The sequence below is a fragment of the Pristis pectinata genome, chromosome 13 (assembly GCF_009764475.1).
Source record: "Pristis pectinata isolate sPriPec2 chromosome 13, sPriPec2.1.pri, whole genome shotgun sequence".
NCBI classification, from domain to species: Eukaryota; Metazoa; Chordata; class Chondrichthyes; order Rhinopristiformes; family Pristidae; genus Pristis; species Pristis pectinata.
Genome location: NC_067417.1, coordinates 22263839 through 22280388, shown reverse-complemented (window position 1 = coordinate 22280388; position 16550 = coordinate 22263839). Strand labels below are relative to the sequence as shown.

At 36.4% G+C, this 16550-nt stretch overlaps 1 protein-coding gene across 1 annotated transcript in view; it reads right to left on the bottom strand.

Moving 5' to 3' along the window:
• Positions 1 to 63: 63 nt before the first annotated feature.
• The window catches only part of LOC127577156 (E3 ubiquitin-protein ligase RNF166), a 32061-nt gene continuing 15574 nt past the window's right edge, over positions 64 to 16550 (bottom strand). Inside the window, exons 2-6 of the mRNA XM_052028099.1 lie at positions 14829 to 14985; positions 11724 to 11836; positions 10201 to 10315; positions 8904 to 9011; positions 64 to 7533 (exon numbers count right to left, since the gene is read on the bottom strand). Of these exons, the coding sequence (XP_051884059.1) occupies positions 7468 to 7533; positions 8904 to 9011; positions 10201 to 10315; positions 11724 to 11836; positions 14829 to 14985 (559 nt within the window). The 3' untranslated portion in view covers positions 64 to 7467. The remainder of the gene's footprint in view (positions 7534 to 8903; positions 9012 to 10200; positions 10316 to 11723; positions 11837 to 14828; positions 14986 to 16550) is intronic.

Below are 16550 nucleotides of genomic sequence, written 5' to 3'. Positions count from 1 at the left end.
TATAGTGAAAATATCACATAATTAAGAAAAATTATGAAACAAATGAGTTCTGGTTGCTGAACAATCAAAATTTTATTTACAAATTGTCCAAATGTACACACTAACTTCACACAGCAACAAACAATTCCTAAAAAACTAGTTTGAAAATGTGCACTGTAGTACATTAAAAATATTAGAAAATTAGACAAGGTTTGTTTTACAGTTTAGCATAAGATTTCTATAATCATTTTTTGCTGCTTGATGGAAGAATGTGGAATCTGCATCTCACGCCTCTGCAGTAGGAGGATTATAACTGAACCGGAATGATAAGTGAGGAAATCACACCAAAACTAGCTCAGTGGCCTTGCCTCAGTGAAATCAACAGCTTGATTATCATCATTGGCCAGTCCCTGATGGATAACTTTTAACAATTTTTACATGCTTATGTATTGGAACTTGGCTTACATTAACAAGAAATTGTAAATTTAAAATATCATTGAAGCCAATTTAAAATTCAAAATTGCATGTCTAATTGAAAAGTCAAAACAATGGGAAGAATCTTTTTAACATTACAATTCCTATTCAGATACAATCTACAGTGTTGAAGATAAAGATTAGCAGCTAGCAAAGTTTATTGGTAACTAATAACCATGTTCATTTTTGCTAGTGTGCTGCAAGCCAAAAAAGTAATGCCCAAAGAAATTAAATATAAATTTAACTTTAATAACTTAAGATATAGAAGAAATATAACTTATCTTGTATACCTGTATATTTGCAAATACAAACTCCAAGCCACCAGCAAGTTCTACTGGTGATCCGAACAGTTTCAAACACTGATCTCGCACATTAATTAAATCTTTTTCACACTCTAATATCACTGTTACATCAGAAATCACTTTTTTTTAAAAATGATGAACTGGAAGTTTTCACTTGTGCTCTGTTAGTTGAGGATTAAACAATGGAGCAGAATTAATGTTTTCTGTCACAGTTTAAGGTTACATTTTTTTCTTTCTGTAACTCCACTGCAAACCAAAATACAACATTTTTCAAGAGTCTGAGTCTTAGAAACTTGGCCAGCTATCTGGATTTTTGGTTCCTGCTATCCAAGTGCAAATTTCATAATCACCTAGATTGCTGAATTCTCCCTTCTTGTTAAGCACTACAAAATTTCTTCAGAAAATGTTCTGTCCTAAAACAGTACAGAAAAACCTTTCCAAGATTTATTGCAACTAGAATGTTCATTCCACGCTTCTTGAAACCAAGTCTATCCACAGCTGAGACTACTGATATCTCTGATGAGCTGAAGATGATAGACCTCAGGTGACTAACTGCAAATGTCATGAGGACAAAGATTAGCTTCCTTTCACTCATTTCTAACTGCAACTAGAGGTAAAGTGGAGCATAGGCATTTAAAATCATAGCAAATTGCTCTCAATGGTTTTCAAATATGGGTTTAGTTGCTCTTCCCAATAACTACCCTGTCGGTTGCTTTTAAAATATATATTAACTCAGCACATGCTTCGAATTTTTTGGTTCAGCCACTTCTTTATGTGGAAGAATCCTGCTATAATGATTTATCTGGCTCACATTTATCTAACTGGATTTTTGTGTTATCCCTTGAACATACAAGAATAATGTTATTTCAAAACAATAAGGAGACAAAAGATTCACCACCCAGAATTGGATGATAAGGAATGGCTCAGGATGGCATTATACATTTATAGAATGTAAAAGGCAAGAAGATGGTAATACAATAAAACAAATGTTTTCAGAGCTCGAATTTCATTATGTGAAGTCTCCTTGCCACACTGTATTTTTCTAATCAGTTGGTTATACAGTTAGGATTTACTAGCCCGTACTCTGCAAATCCAAGATCTGAAATTTCAAGCATCACAGTTTTAGTTTGGAAACAAAAATATGGGAATGGAAATTAGCTACTTCCCCAAGCATGTCAGCCATTCATTTAAATCACGGCTAATCTTATTTGCATTTAACCTCACTTGTTCTGTTTTCCTTAAAACACCACCTGCACAATGAAACAAATCTAGCCATGATAAACTGATTCCCCGAATCACACCATAAGCATTTTGTACTGCATTTAAAACAGAAATCAAGAAATGTCTGCTCTCAGTAACCATTGGGAGTTATGTATTTAAGAACCATCTCCCATCCTCATTAACTTCACGGCAAAGATCTCCTGCCTTCACAGTGATCAAAAATTGTTACCATGCATGTTCAAGATTTGGACCTTGAAAAAGATTTTCCATGCACAATATAGGAATACATAAGCACAAGGTTGGCTACCAGCATATTTGCATATGCATTGCCTGCAAAAAGAACAAGGTTGTTAGAACTGCAAAGGCAGGTTTATGAACTGGAGAGAAATTGAAATGAAATGAATAAAACAAAACAGCAAACATAAAACATCAATAGCAATTTTTTTTTTCAAATAAGTCAGGAATCAGTAAAGTGTAGCACCAAGGAATAATTGTGGATTATATTATATGAAAATAAATATTGGCTTACAAAAACTCACATATTAGGCAATCATGCAAAGATCATCCAGAAAGTTTCCTTTCGTGTAGGATGGCTTCAAACGTATTATTAACAGTGAGTTTAATTAAAATAGAACATTTGCCAAAACAGCAAAAAAAATTTAATTATGCAGGGCTTTTAAATCCAAGACAAAGTTCAATAAAGAAAGGACCATGATATGGCCATTCATCTCTGCTGTACCTGGAATGTTTGTACAAATATTAAATACTGTTCATAAGCTAGTAATCTCTTCATGACCTGTCAGAGGGATATATGAAGTTAACTTGGCTAAATCAGTCATTAGCCAACAAGATATTCCTCTGATGAGTTTGTGTGGTAAACTCAATCTTCTTAAGCCATCTTTAGCAATCACAATAATTATTTTCTAGCTTCCTCTTCCTTGAACACACATGGCATGAATCTAATAAGTATATTTTATATTTACAGATTATAAGACCAGAATGAGAATTCGTCATTGTTCTTTTTACACTGACCAACAACTGAGCCTACTCTTCAAAAAAATTACTGATTGTTAAATAGCAGCAGGGTGTGAATAGTATGAAATATTGTGGGCCATTTTGCTATGTTAAAGCATTGTTTTTCATTTGCATCAAAGGGAATGCATTATTAATTTACACTTAAAACCCATTACAAAGCAAGCTTAATTTGTCACTTACGTTGGTGTGGTGGTGTAGGATTATTGAAAATGAACCCAAAATCTATGAACTTTTTCTGGTGATGGAGTTTCAACTCAAGTTTTCACACATATGAATCACTACAAAATCAACAGCTGATGTGGTAATCATGTAAATGAACAAGAACTTTCACCAGACCTGCACTTGTAGGGATCACAACAATGGTTGGACTGGATAACACCTTTCTGTAAACCTTGGCAACAAGAATTAAATTATGACAAGAGTAACAACAAAAAAAAAATCCTGGTAATATTCTTCATTGCCCAGTGAATTCGTATCCACAATGTTACAAATAAAGCTGGTGAAGATGTGGCATTTACTGTGACAATTAAGCTTTTTTTATTCATTTCCATCACTGGTTTAACAAGTCAAAGAGGAAGGAAAATTTAGAGGAATTATGAGCCACTTGTGGCACAAAGTAAATGCAAATTGACGTGGATGTATCCCTATCTGTAAAATAAAGCACACGGAATATTGCAGAAGTAACTCAAAGAATGATAAGATGAGAATAGAATATGTTATCAAATAGTATAAAGATGCAACGTCTGAAGTTCACCCATGTCCTATCACACAACATTACACACGTTTATCAATGTGAACAAGGGCACACAACCAAAACCAATCAATCAATCTCAGGTGTAAACAATAATTTCCTGAGAGACTTTTACTACTAGTCGCTAGAGACTAAGACAGAAATAGGATGAGAGCTGGTTAACCACAAGGATGTCATACTCACAGTGGCAGCTTTACCCAAGAGCTATCCTTCTGGCCCCAAAAAGCTCAAGGTCTAACAGCAGCTGAAGGTTTTCTCTTCTGAGCTTCCATCAAAGTTCTGCCTCATAAAACAACACCCTGACCTTTTGGGATGGACAGTAAATGCTGCCCTTACCGGAGATTCATACAAAATATGTCTGGGACCTTTGGAAAAGTGTGAGCTCTGGTTAAGTTTTGGAGGAGCCATCCTTCTGATTTAAATATATGAAGAACATCTCTGGAGAGCCTGGACTGTTAGGGATCATTCTGTCCTAATCCACAGAACAAGAATTGATTAGATTTAGTCTGCAAGCTAATTTATACACATTCTGATGTTACGCTCCATAGTTTTTATGTCTGTCTTTAACTACATACATGAAACTAAACTTTGCTCAGGTAAAACAGCAACACATCTGCTGACACTCTGCATTGGAGCTTAAAGTGTGTACATTCACACACTGCTGCAATAATCCCCATTTATGCATCCACATACCTGCAAGCTTTTAAGCATAAACCAGAGCTTTGGGTTCACTAATGTTAACTGGCCAACACTGTATTCTTTGGTAATTTGCTGATAGCATTTAGATAGTTATAGTCCGATGTCCAGAATATAGTTTTTACTCTTTAAGCAACAAGACTATGTACCTCACAAATGGAAGAAAAAACACAGCAAGTCAGCCAAACCTCCTTCGTGAAGAGAATTAAAATAGAACTGAACCATCTGCTAATAAGATACAATTTAAATTTGTGTTTGTTTTCTGACCTTTACACCCTCCTGTTGTTCTGCTCAAGGAATGCAGTTACAAGACACTTAGCCCCATCGACACAAAATTAGATAGAACAAGTTTGTTTTAATTTCCTGTGGAAAATAGACGATTATTTAAAAAGGGATTTATTTAATGTTTTGACCCAAACCAGTAATTCAACTAATTTCGATATTTGGACAGTAATTTCCAATATTTTAAAAGGTGATATTTGCTTGGCTTGATAGGAATTATGCAGATTATAAATCTTAATGAAATTTATTGGAATTACTGTGAAAAGACACTAAAAACAATACATTGTGGATACATATTATGGAATAGAAATTGCATGGGACCTGAAAAGGCACAATAGAGCAGTATTGCCGTGATGTACATGCTGATTTGTGCAAGGCCTTCCGTGTGACAGAACAGGCTACTTTGTGTGCACCAAAACCTTTCTCCACCAACTCTCTAGAAGCAGCTGAGGAAATTAATTGAACTCTGGGTAGGAGGTTGAGAGTTTTGGACAAGGATAGAAGCAGAATTGGGTTGTGGTAAAGAAAGGGAGAGAAGATAGGTCTGGGGTCAGTGGTGATGGTGGGGTCTGGCAGTCAGGCAATCTGGTGGTCACTTATAGACTGGTGAACGTGGACTGACAGGGGTCAGGTGAACAAGCAATGGGTCAATTAGACAAGCAAGCCAGTCAGCTGTTTGGGAGTTCCAAGGACCTCACCAGTGCATCAAATGTGGGAGAGTGAATGATAAGAAAACCATTTTAAGTAGGACATACATGGAAGCTGATGGGTACCTCTGACTCCCCAGCAACAGATCAGGTAAGATCTAGTCCCTCAGATCATTATTCCTTTTTATTCTTGTACTACTTATTTTTGTAATTTATAGATTTTTATGTCTTGCACTGTACTGCTGCCACAAAACAACAAATTTCATGTCATACGTCAGTGATTATAAATCTGATTCTGATGCTCTTAATTAATGCTGAAACAGGTCTGAACTTTCCAGTTAAGACCTGTTTCACAGTGCAAGGCCTGTGCTATTCATGAGGCTCATTTCCACAAAGGAATTTTGTCTGTAATAAGAAATGACGCACTGTTTATACTTTGCTGCTGTGTTCAGTGGTCTCTGTGCACATTGATATCATACACAAAGAGGAATGGGAACAGATTTCTGGAAGTACACTTCTGGCATACTTGGGATTTTTGATAAAATTCAGTAACATAACGTGTAAAAATCTTGTGCTCCATGTCTCTTCATACATTTGGGTCTACCTGATTAAGATCGTTAATGTTGTCAGAGGTGCCCAGACATGTTGAATGTCTCTGCTGTGCACCCAGTAGATACAGTCTTTCTCAGCAATTGTTAGCACAAAATGTGCTTGAGGTGTTCATAAAAATAAAATTCACAGGTGCTATTCAGTCCATGGGGCAAAAGCACGAGTGCAAAATACATGGGCTGAACAGCACAAGTATTTTGTTCTTTTTTTAAAAAGAGCACCTCAAGCATATTTAATCCTGTATGTACCTTCTATGTGTAATTTCAAAGAGTCTAGGGATTTCCTGCACTGATTTATCTTGGAATTGGGAAATGGTCTGTGAATAGGAGCAAGCATCCCATAAATATCATGAATGAAGAGACATTTCAATTATCCAATAGATCCTGCAGGTTCCTGAATCATTAGTTTTATATCAATTCTTGAGAGCTTCATTAGTATTCATAAACTCCACTTTTTGAGTCAGGATTAGACAAACATCCACCATTAAAATCTTGGAAATTACTGATACCTTCAGTCAAGGGAATTAGGTAACACAGTTACGTCTCAGAATTAAATAAACATTTAAAAATAAACAGGTCTGTAGTACCTTGCAAATCATGTACATTGACTCTACCACAGTGTCATCTACATGGTGTCATCAACCAATAATTGTCTACCAGCTTTTCAATGAGATAACAGCTAGAAGGCTCAGTATGTAAGAGGGAAAAAGTTTTCCATGGCAGATAGCTAAATAGAGACAAATTTATGTCATACACATGCAAAATCAATACTGCTTTCACTAAATTTGCAATCAACTAAAATTCGAGCTCTGATTTGCAGAAAAATAAATGATATGTGGCACATGAAAGATTCCTTCACTCAATTCTCATTTTCTATTCCACCTGCACCAGTTTTAAAATATTCTTTCATAATTTAAAATCCACAAGTGACCCAAAAATTAAACACACACTTTAAGTCAAACATCCCTTTTACATTAACTCCCTCCCCCAACAATATAGAAAAATGTGAATAAATTTATACGCAATATATCCAGACATACACGAGTGATGTTTTAAAAAAAAGTAGAGGTTGTGACTGGCTGAGCTACAATAACCCTACAGAATGCTGGGAAGTGAGCATGATCTGTGCTCAAGTGTGAGAAGCTAACTTGTATTGAGCATGGGAGTGTCCTACTGAATACTTGCAAGTGGGCAAGATATTTCCCCAGATATACAGAAAATGACGGTACCCTACAGAATGCTAAGAAGTCAACATTTCCTCTGTACACATAAAGAAGGGACCTGTGCAGAGGATGACAGCACCTTACTGAATGCTGGGAGAGGACATTACTTTTGCTCAGATGAGAAAAGGTGACTTGTGCAGAGGATGACAGTACCCTTCAGAATACTGGGAAATTGATACCCTTTGCCCAGGAGAGAGAAGTTAACCTGTACAAAGGATGTCCACTTAGATCTCTGTGCAGATAGCTGCTTCATTTCTCGGTAAGTGACAGTGCTATTGCTGCATGTAATGCTGCGTCTTCATCAATGCTGTAATCCTGCAAAAGAAAATGACAAATGCAGATCATTCTGACACCTAGTGGTAGAAAACAAATACAGGACTGCACTTATATAGGACTGTACTCACTCAACATCAGCAAAAGAATCACACTGTTAATTAGACACATAAAACTTGTGCAAATATGCAAGTTGGGAGATGGGGAAGGGAGTATGAGAGGAGCAGCAGCAGCAGAAGATACAGAACACCCTACTCCACTTCTTTACACCAAGGTAAGACACCGTCTGCGTTATACATGGAACAAAATTGTAAAGTTATTTATAAACTAAAGTTAATTAATGCGTTCTGCAGAAGTGTTCCTTTTCTCTCAATTAGTAGTTAGCAGTTTAATTTATGAAATATCTCAATGGTAAATATTGAAAATGGGTATCACATTTTTACAAATTTATTTGGCAATAACAAATCTTAAAGCCAGCCTAAATAATCATATGGGAGTACTGTGTTTAGTTTTATGTAGTAAATGGCTATACTAATGATACTCTTAGAATATTTGTCTTATTTATTTGGGGGCACGCATAATTTGTTAAATGAAAATACAATCCCTCAGAAGTAAAAAATGAAAAATGTAGATTATTCCAAACCATGAGGTGTAAGCTTTGCTGAATAAGTATTTCCTAGTCCTACACTTGCACATCAAGCTGAAAACTGATGGGTAGCTAAAGACCAACTTTAGGCCAATTTCACAAGCAGTCCATGGGAATGATGTAATTAGCTGGTAATCATTTAATTAAATTGGCAGCCAATAAATATTATCTTGTATCCTACTGTGTAGCTAAAATCTGATAGCCTTCCTGGATCTTCTAAGTCAGGTCTTTGGGCCTGTCTCCTTTCTCCAAATGGCCTTTGTCTCATTTTTCCCCATCATTATTCTTGTTTTGCATAAACCTTCTTCAGCACCGACCTGATTTAATCCAAAGCAAGAACCTTAGAGTCAGTTTGTCAAATCCCATATTCAAGGTGAATTATGAAATGTTAATTTAACAACCATATAGCCTTCCCCTTTTTCTAGCTGCCCTTTAGCACTTAACCCAAATGATCATGCACAGGGGTGTTCAGGATGGAGTGGGAAACCATGGCTGAATCCAACCCTGCCCTCACCTGACATCCAAATGCATATGCATTTTTCAGGGGTCACTGATTATTAGTCCAGAGTAGGACAGCTAACCTTCCCAATCCTAATTGCCTTTCAGATACAGATCATGTAACCGAACAGTGAGCAACTGTCAGACTTTAGAGGGCATCCTGACCTTTATGATTCAAGAAATTGACATACTTGACAATGCATTTCTAAACTGAGCTACTGCCATTTTCTAATTACTCTTTTCACTAGGATAATGAACTTTTGCTTACCACAAATGTATCATAGGAGAACTTGTGCCTGTGAAGCAAGTGCTGGAGAAAATTGGCACTCTTGTAGCTTGGATCTCCCCACGGCATTGCCACACAAATTGGACATACCTACACAGGTAGGAAGTAAAACAAAATCAAAGCAGTCGATGACAAAATAATGAGCAGTTCATTTCTCTTGTTATTTCTTAATGAGTTGTCCATTTGTTCATCAATGCCAATGCTAGTAACATTCCTAAAGCATATCAGCACTGGATGCATTACGAGTATTGTCTTAACCTCTTTTCTCTGATTCCAATAACAGGACACACAAATGCATCTTCTCCCCTCTCACCACCTCTCCAAATCTGGAACTGAATTTATTTACAAATAAGAGTTTTATTCAAATAAACAATGCCATATTCAAGTAACAATTTTGGATAACCTTTCACTATAACCAGCAAATGTGCTGCAATTCTTCATTTCTGTTTTGGCAAAGGCATACAATTATGAGGAAATGTTCAGAAGATTTTGAGATAACATACCTCACTACAGAAAGGATGTGGAAGCCAATAGAAAGGGTGCAGAGGAGATTTACAAGGATGCTGCCTGGATTGCAGAGCATGCCTTATGAAAGCAGGTTGTGGGAACTTGGCCTTTTCTCCTTGGAGGATGAGGGGGGACCTGATAGAGGTATACAAGATAGAGGCTTTTCCCCAGGGCTGAAATGGTTGCCACAAGAGTACATAGGTTTAAGGTGCTGGGGAGTAGGTATAGAGGAGGTGTCAGGGGTAAGTTTTTTTTACTCAGAGAGTGGTGAATGCATGGAATGGTCTACCGGCAACGGTGGTGGAGGTGGATACGATAGGGTCTTTTAAGAGACTTTTGGATAAGTACATGGAGCTGAGAAAAATAGAGGGCTATAGGTAAGCCTAGTAATTTCTAAGGTAGGGACATGTTCGGCACAGCTATGTGGGCCGAAGGGCCTGAATTGTGCTGTAGGTTTTCTATGTTTCTATACCATCACCAATAGCCATGAATATACACTTTGATGCATAAAAGAGGGTTTTCCAGCTAAGATTATAAAGAAATTTGTTTCACAAAATCATCTACATGTCAGTGCTAATTAATCATAACAACTGGCAGCAACGATGACCAGAAATATTAACTAACTAATTTGCAATAGTAAATGTTGACAAACTTTGAAACTTCTGGAAAAATAAAATGACATGATCTACACATTTTTTTTCCGCATACATCTACTAAAAAATCTCATTTCAGTTATCCTGGTTAGAATAGTAATGAGAAACTGGACACTCACCACTTTGTTGGGATCACTGCGATGATTTTCCATGCAGTGTTTAACTAGTTCCTGTTGGTCAAGGTTTCGTGCTCCACAGTATGGGCAGACGAATGTGGAACGGTTTGGAATATTACTGAAGTAGAACAAGTATGCATTAGTAATTGGCGAATGTACATTTATTGATGTGCCCATCATCTTTACAAGGTCAAGGATAATTATTGTTTCTGGGTTGTAGCAGGCCATGAAGTCCTTCCTACGTTGTAATCAGGAAAAGAGGGTCAGATATAGAGGAGAAAATGAAGACGATTTCTAATGAGGAATAGCAGGATTATTGGTTTCAAGTATGTCTGACTTCACAGATTCCAAAATTACCATATTATTGAACATAATATTCATTCTGCAGCAGAGGTCAATAACCAGGGAGAACAAAGAGAGTTAGCGAGAAGAATTTTTTTTACCCAGGCAGTCAAGGGTAGGGTAGGGGAGAGGGGGTGTTGTCAAGAAAAGGTCAGGAAATTACTGCCTGAGAAAGGGTGGCAGGGTATTATTGCATTTCAGAAGATATCTAGATAGGCATGCTAGAGACCAATAGCTGGCAAACGGGATTTGACTGAATAACTCCCTCCATGCCACAATTTTATGATTCAGTCACTCCAAAATTGATTAATCACAATGCTCACACTGCTCTGGCATCTATATTTCCACTTTCATAAATTGGAACTTGCACACATCTTTATCATCATCCCATTTTGCAAAAATTCCACTTTTTTATTGCTTTTTTATGTACCAACTCCACTGCGTCTGCATCTCCACACACAAGATTCAAAATCCTCATCCTCGTTTAAAAGCCCCTTTGCAATTCTGCACTTCTTCACTTCTTCCAACTGCCAACACACTGCATGTGCACATGTTCTGCCCTTCCTGTTGACTTATTAAGCAATTTCCACATTCTCAGTTCCACTTTTGTCAAATTCCATCCTTGCATTGGGAAGCTCTCCCCATGTTTCTTTACTTTGATAGTATTTGCCCATCTTATACACTAATCAAAATTTCCTTCTGAATTTGTTTTCACTTATTTTTCTAAAGGTTCTCCAATCAATGGTTAGTGCTAAGATTGTCAGGTAAGAGAGAAACCATGGGACATTTCACTATGTTAACTATCTTGTAAATAAGTTCAAACTCATGGAAAATCTATGATGACAGTCACAAGCATTTTAAGAATATTTTGAATAAGAAGTAGGTATGGCTTTAAGTATTTGGCAATTTTTTTTCAGAAGTTCAAAAATTTGACTATTTAACTAAGTACTTATCTAAGAAGTGAACTGTGCATGAGAATGATTTATACTTTACAGTTAAGTCCTTCTCCAAGTACTCAGAATGGATGCTACCATACTCTGCAAGTGACAATAGTCACTTTGGTAGTTGAAATGCTTTGAAATTGATTAGGAATTTTGTGACTGCTTGGAAGCTGTAACAATAGGTTATCTCCATTAACCTCTTTAGAAGAGGCAATATTGCAATTAGCAGCACAGATTTCTTACCTGGGAATGGGCTGTGTAGTAGGAACAACAGGTACAAACTTTGGACAGTTGTCCATCTGCTCTTGAACTTTACTGCAGGAAGAGATATGAGTCCGCATCTTCACCAGAGTCACCTAGTGCAATAATACATAGATTGCTTACATCAGCCAAAAATTGCATATTTCTTTCACATTAATGCCAGGCAAAGCACAACTGTTCTTGTTTTAATTTTTTATTAAAAATCTTGTAGAAATTGTACTTTTGTTGGAAATCTGTTGCTCAATTAATGAAGTTAAGCGATCACTGTTACAGGATCTTGGTCATGAAATCTATCCCTTAATTAAAATTCAATGTTTTCTGAACACCATGAATGTCGATATGGCTCATTCCTCCCTAACAGGGCACAGTGCATTATTACTAGCAGCCAAAGATTAGTTCTTACAAAATTATATTAACAAAAAAAAAATCACACACAAATTAACATTTTCCCCACCAGTTTCTATACCTGAAAAATAAGGAGAAAGATCACTGAACTTTGAGACAGTGGAAGATGCATATCTCAGCTTGTTCCAATGTCAAATTAATTTTTCTGAGCACATCTGAGCCTTTTTGGGCTATTTGGCTATTGCTTACTAGACGAGGCAAATAAATTGTACAAGAAATTGAAAATGTCTTTTTCAGGTCTATAAATATACCATGTCAAGCTTACATAATTGAAAAGCTGAAAAACATGATTAATGCAAAATAAGAAACAGGATATGGAGAAAGTTGCAAATAATGTGATGCCAATGGATTAGATAAGGATATAATTAAAAAAACCATTCAAAACATAAGTTTTTATAATTTTTCCTGATATTCCACACTAACTCTACAAGGTGCAAATATAAAAAGAACAGCTGTTTTCTTGAAAGCAACACTGGAGCAATTTAATTCACCAGCAGCTATGGCAAAAATACTTTAAAAAAAACAAAAAATTGTTTCCCATTATTTGTTTGGAATCAGCTGTAGGGAAACTGAATGCCTAATCCAGTTATTCACATGCAGTGAAAACGTTCCACGTATAGTGGGAACTTGAACATTCTACAAATAAATAGACTGTAAAAACTTGTTGATTATTGGTACAAAATTCCAGATCAAAATATATATTTTAAGCTTACTCTAAAATCATTTAAACATCAAAGAAGAACTGCCAATAAATTTGAAAAGGTCATCTCAAAGTGCTTTGTAGTTAGGTTTTTCTGAAGTGCAGTCACTGTTGTAGTGGAAGAAATCCAGCAGCTAATCTGTACACAAAAAGCTCCTACATATAAAAATATGATGATTGCAGGACTTTTTTTTTACAAAAAAAGCTGATTGCAAGATAAATGTTGGCCATAACAGCAATCTGGCTCTTCTTCCAAATAATACTATGGGATTTTTTTTTCCTTGTCAATACAAGAGGGTAGATGGGTCTTTTGTTTACTCTCTCATTTAGAAGACAAGACCCCCAACAGCGCAGCATTCCTGCTGTACTACACCAACATGTGAGCCAAGTCTCTGGAATGGAACGCGAGTCCATAACCTGTTAGCACAGAAACAAGACAACTACCAATTGAATTGTGGTTGACTCCTTAGCTAAAGGTAAAAAATACACAAGGTAGAAAAACAGAGGTACCGTCGACTGTTCTGAGGCTCTTCCAGTGGTGCTAGTAGCAGTTGACATAGAAGATTAGGTACAATGGCACCCTGTTCTCTTCACTTTCCACATTCCCACCAACCATTTAGAAGAATACATACATTGTGAAACATTACATGATGAAGGCATTACGTTTGCTTTGTAGATAACTGTCTGGTGCACATGTTAAAATTTCTAGAGTCAGGTATGATTTAAAATTACACCTTTCTGTGAAAACCATGAGACTGATCTAGCAATTAAGTGTGATTCTTTGCTATTTGATGAAGACTTTGCATCCCAATCAACTGATTGCTCCTTTTTATTTTAGGAAAAATTATGTATTGACATTGCAAACAAATGACCCATGTGCACACCTCTGGCTGCCAGATGAGACAGATGTCTCACGAGTGGCAGAGAAAGTTGTGGTAATCTGAAAGCTTCAAGCCATGGTAACTTTCACATCCACAGCAAAAGACATTCATAATTAAGATGTTATGTACAGATCGTTGATCAGCAGATGGCACAAATCCAAGGCAGACTGTCTTATGAACTAGAAGCAGTGAAGACAAGAACCTTGTCTGTATTGAAGTCACCCAACCTGATTATGTTTTCCACCACGTGTATCCAGATTAATGTGGCTCTCCACTCTTTTAAATTCCCAACCTCTTTTTTATCTCCACCCCAACTCCCCCTCCCCCACTGTGGTTCAGAGGATCGCCTCTGTCAGAAGTCTATAGGTTTAAGATGCACTCCAGAAAGTCACAAAAAATCTGGATTCTCACTTAAATGCAAAATAAGGGAGTGCTGCATTGTCAGAGGTCCTGTTTTTCAGATGAGATTTTGAACCAACACCAGAACTGCTCTGAGATGCATGACATTATTGCAAAGCAGGCAGGGTTATGGAACATGGTATGCTAGCCTATATTTATCTCTCAGTAATTTGAGCTGTGAAAGCTATATAAATGCAAGTCTTTTTCTTTCCTTTCCATGCAGACCAAGACCCAAGCTGCAAACATTGTAATTTTTACAAGTATCTAAAAATAATAAAGTAATAATTGAACTAATCATCTAATTATGGATAAAATTCTAATAATAAGATCTTCACAAAATGTAAAATGCATTCAGCCACCAAATCTTTCAATAATATGCAGAATCAGACTCGTGTAGATAGCATTTATTCCACTAATTGTGTGAGACTACAGATCTAGAGATTGAACATTTTACCTATCCTCAAAATTTCCTCTATTAAAAAGTATATTGTCATTTCAATGCATTGCTTAAAAAATGGCATAAACAATGGACAATTCCTAAAACCATAAGTAGATTTGAGTTACATGCTGTGTTACACAAGAAAATAATAAACTATTTTAGGACTGTAAACTGCACTGACCAAATATGAATGAACAATTCATTTTACAAATCAAATTTCTTTTAAACAATGAATTTTGAGGAAGTAAATGCTTTTAGCACACCTTTTTATTGCATCCCCGACAGGGAGCCTTATACGAAGAAAGCTGTTTCTCCACATTAGAGGCCTTTTCCACCTTTTTTGGGTCAAAGGGCATACGGCAAAGTGGGCACAGAGGTGACACAACTTGTAGGCAGGGTTGCAAACATTCTCCACAGAACCTGAAAGATAATGGATCATTGTTAAAAAGCAATTTACAGGGTACTTATTCTTCATACAAGGAAACATCAAGCCATAGCCAGACAAAATCTAAATGCTTAATCAGCAAGTTAATATATTAAGTTAATAAGTGATTAGCATTTCCAAAGCCCTTTACTACATTGTTGCATACCACAAAGAGGATCACCACGCCAAAGATTCAAAAACTCAGGAATTACACTTTTAAAATCAGAACCAAACATTCACAAAAAGTCATTTTTCCAGCTGTGGGTGTGTACAAATTAATCTCCCACATTATTTCCAATAACATTAATGTAAATTGTACATCAAAATATTACTGCAAATACCTTCAACTTAAAATAAGAATGCTCCATAAGCCACTTTATAAAATAGTAACAAATTAAGTTGCACAACCTCAGAACATCCTGAAGTGCTTTAAAGCCAGTAAAAATATTTTTGAAGCATAATTAACCACTAATGCAGAAAAATTACAGCAATATCCCACAAACAGCAAGCAGGCAATATCCAGATACTCTCAGTAATATTGGTCAAGGGATAAATATTGTCCAACACTTCATTCGGGCCCACTTGAATGGGCTGATGACATTTATTTCATATCTTATACAAATAAAAAGATGACACCTTTTGCAGTGCAGTATTTCTTGCAGCTTAGATTTCTGTGCTTAAGTATTTGGAATGAAGTCTTTTGATTTAAAGGTGAAAGTGTTGCCTCTATGCCTAGGTAGACTATACACACATATTCATTAGCAGTGACTCAATAAAGAGATATTGATGTTCCAGGCAAATATATTCTAGCAAAATAATTTCATTTTTTTAAAAAAAACTTCTTCACTGCCAATATTTTGGGTTCTTTTGTGTTGAAAGAGGGAAAGGAAAACAAGTGGAGCAACTGTATAGCAGGTGGGCTGTATTCACAACCACTGGAATTCTTGAATTCATATTTACAGACTGATGGTCAGATCCTGATTTGTCAATGAATACATGTGAAAATTCCAATTCCCAAAGGAGGCTATTACAGGTGGCTCAATATTGCTAATAAATTGAGTTAATAGTGTCTGAATATTGGCAATATTAGAGGCTTCCTCTGAAATACATCAGTTACAGAAGATGTTTCCATCAGCAGTGCATAAAGCACAAATCAGTGAATAGCAGGAAATGTACCCTAACTGATACTACCTTTCAAGATGGTACTGTTACACATAGCAATCAATGACTGTGTTCATATGGATGATTCAAGAGCTAAAAGAGCCATCCCATCTGTTGCTTCTCTAATTACTGTTGTAACTTAGGCACGCAGGCACATCAATAATCTGCTATGACCTGAAACTTGGCTGAATTTGTTTGCCATGCAACAATGCTGACATACAAGGGAGATGTCATGAGACTGGCGGAGAGTCATTCTTTCAATTGTTGTGTGGCACTTTTAGCTTTAGTAGCTGGAAAAAGGTTGCTAATAGACCGAGATGCTTTGAGGTTTTTCTAAAGCTTTCAAAGTGATTTGATTACAGAGGGAAGAGTGGGCTTTTGCAATAGAGCTTTCCACAAT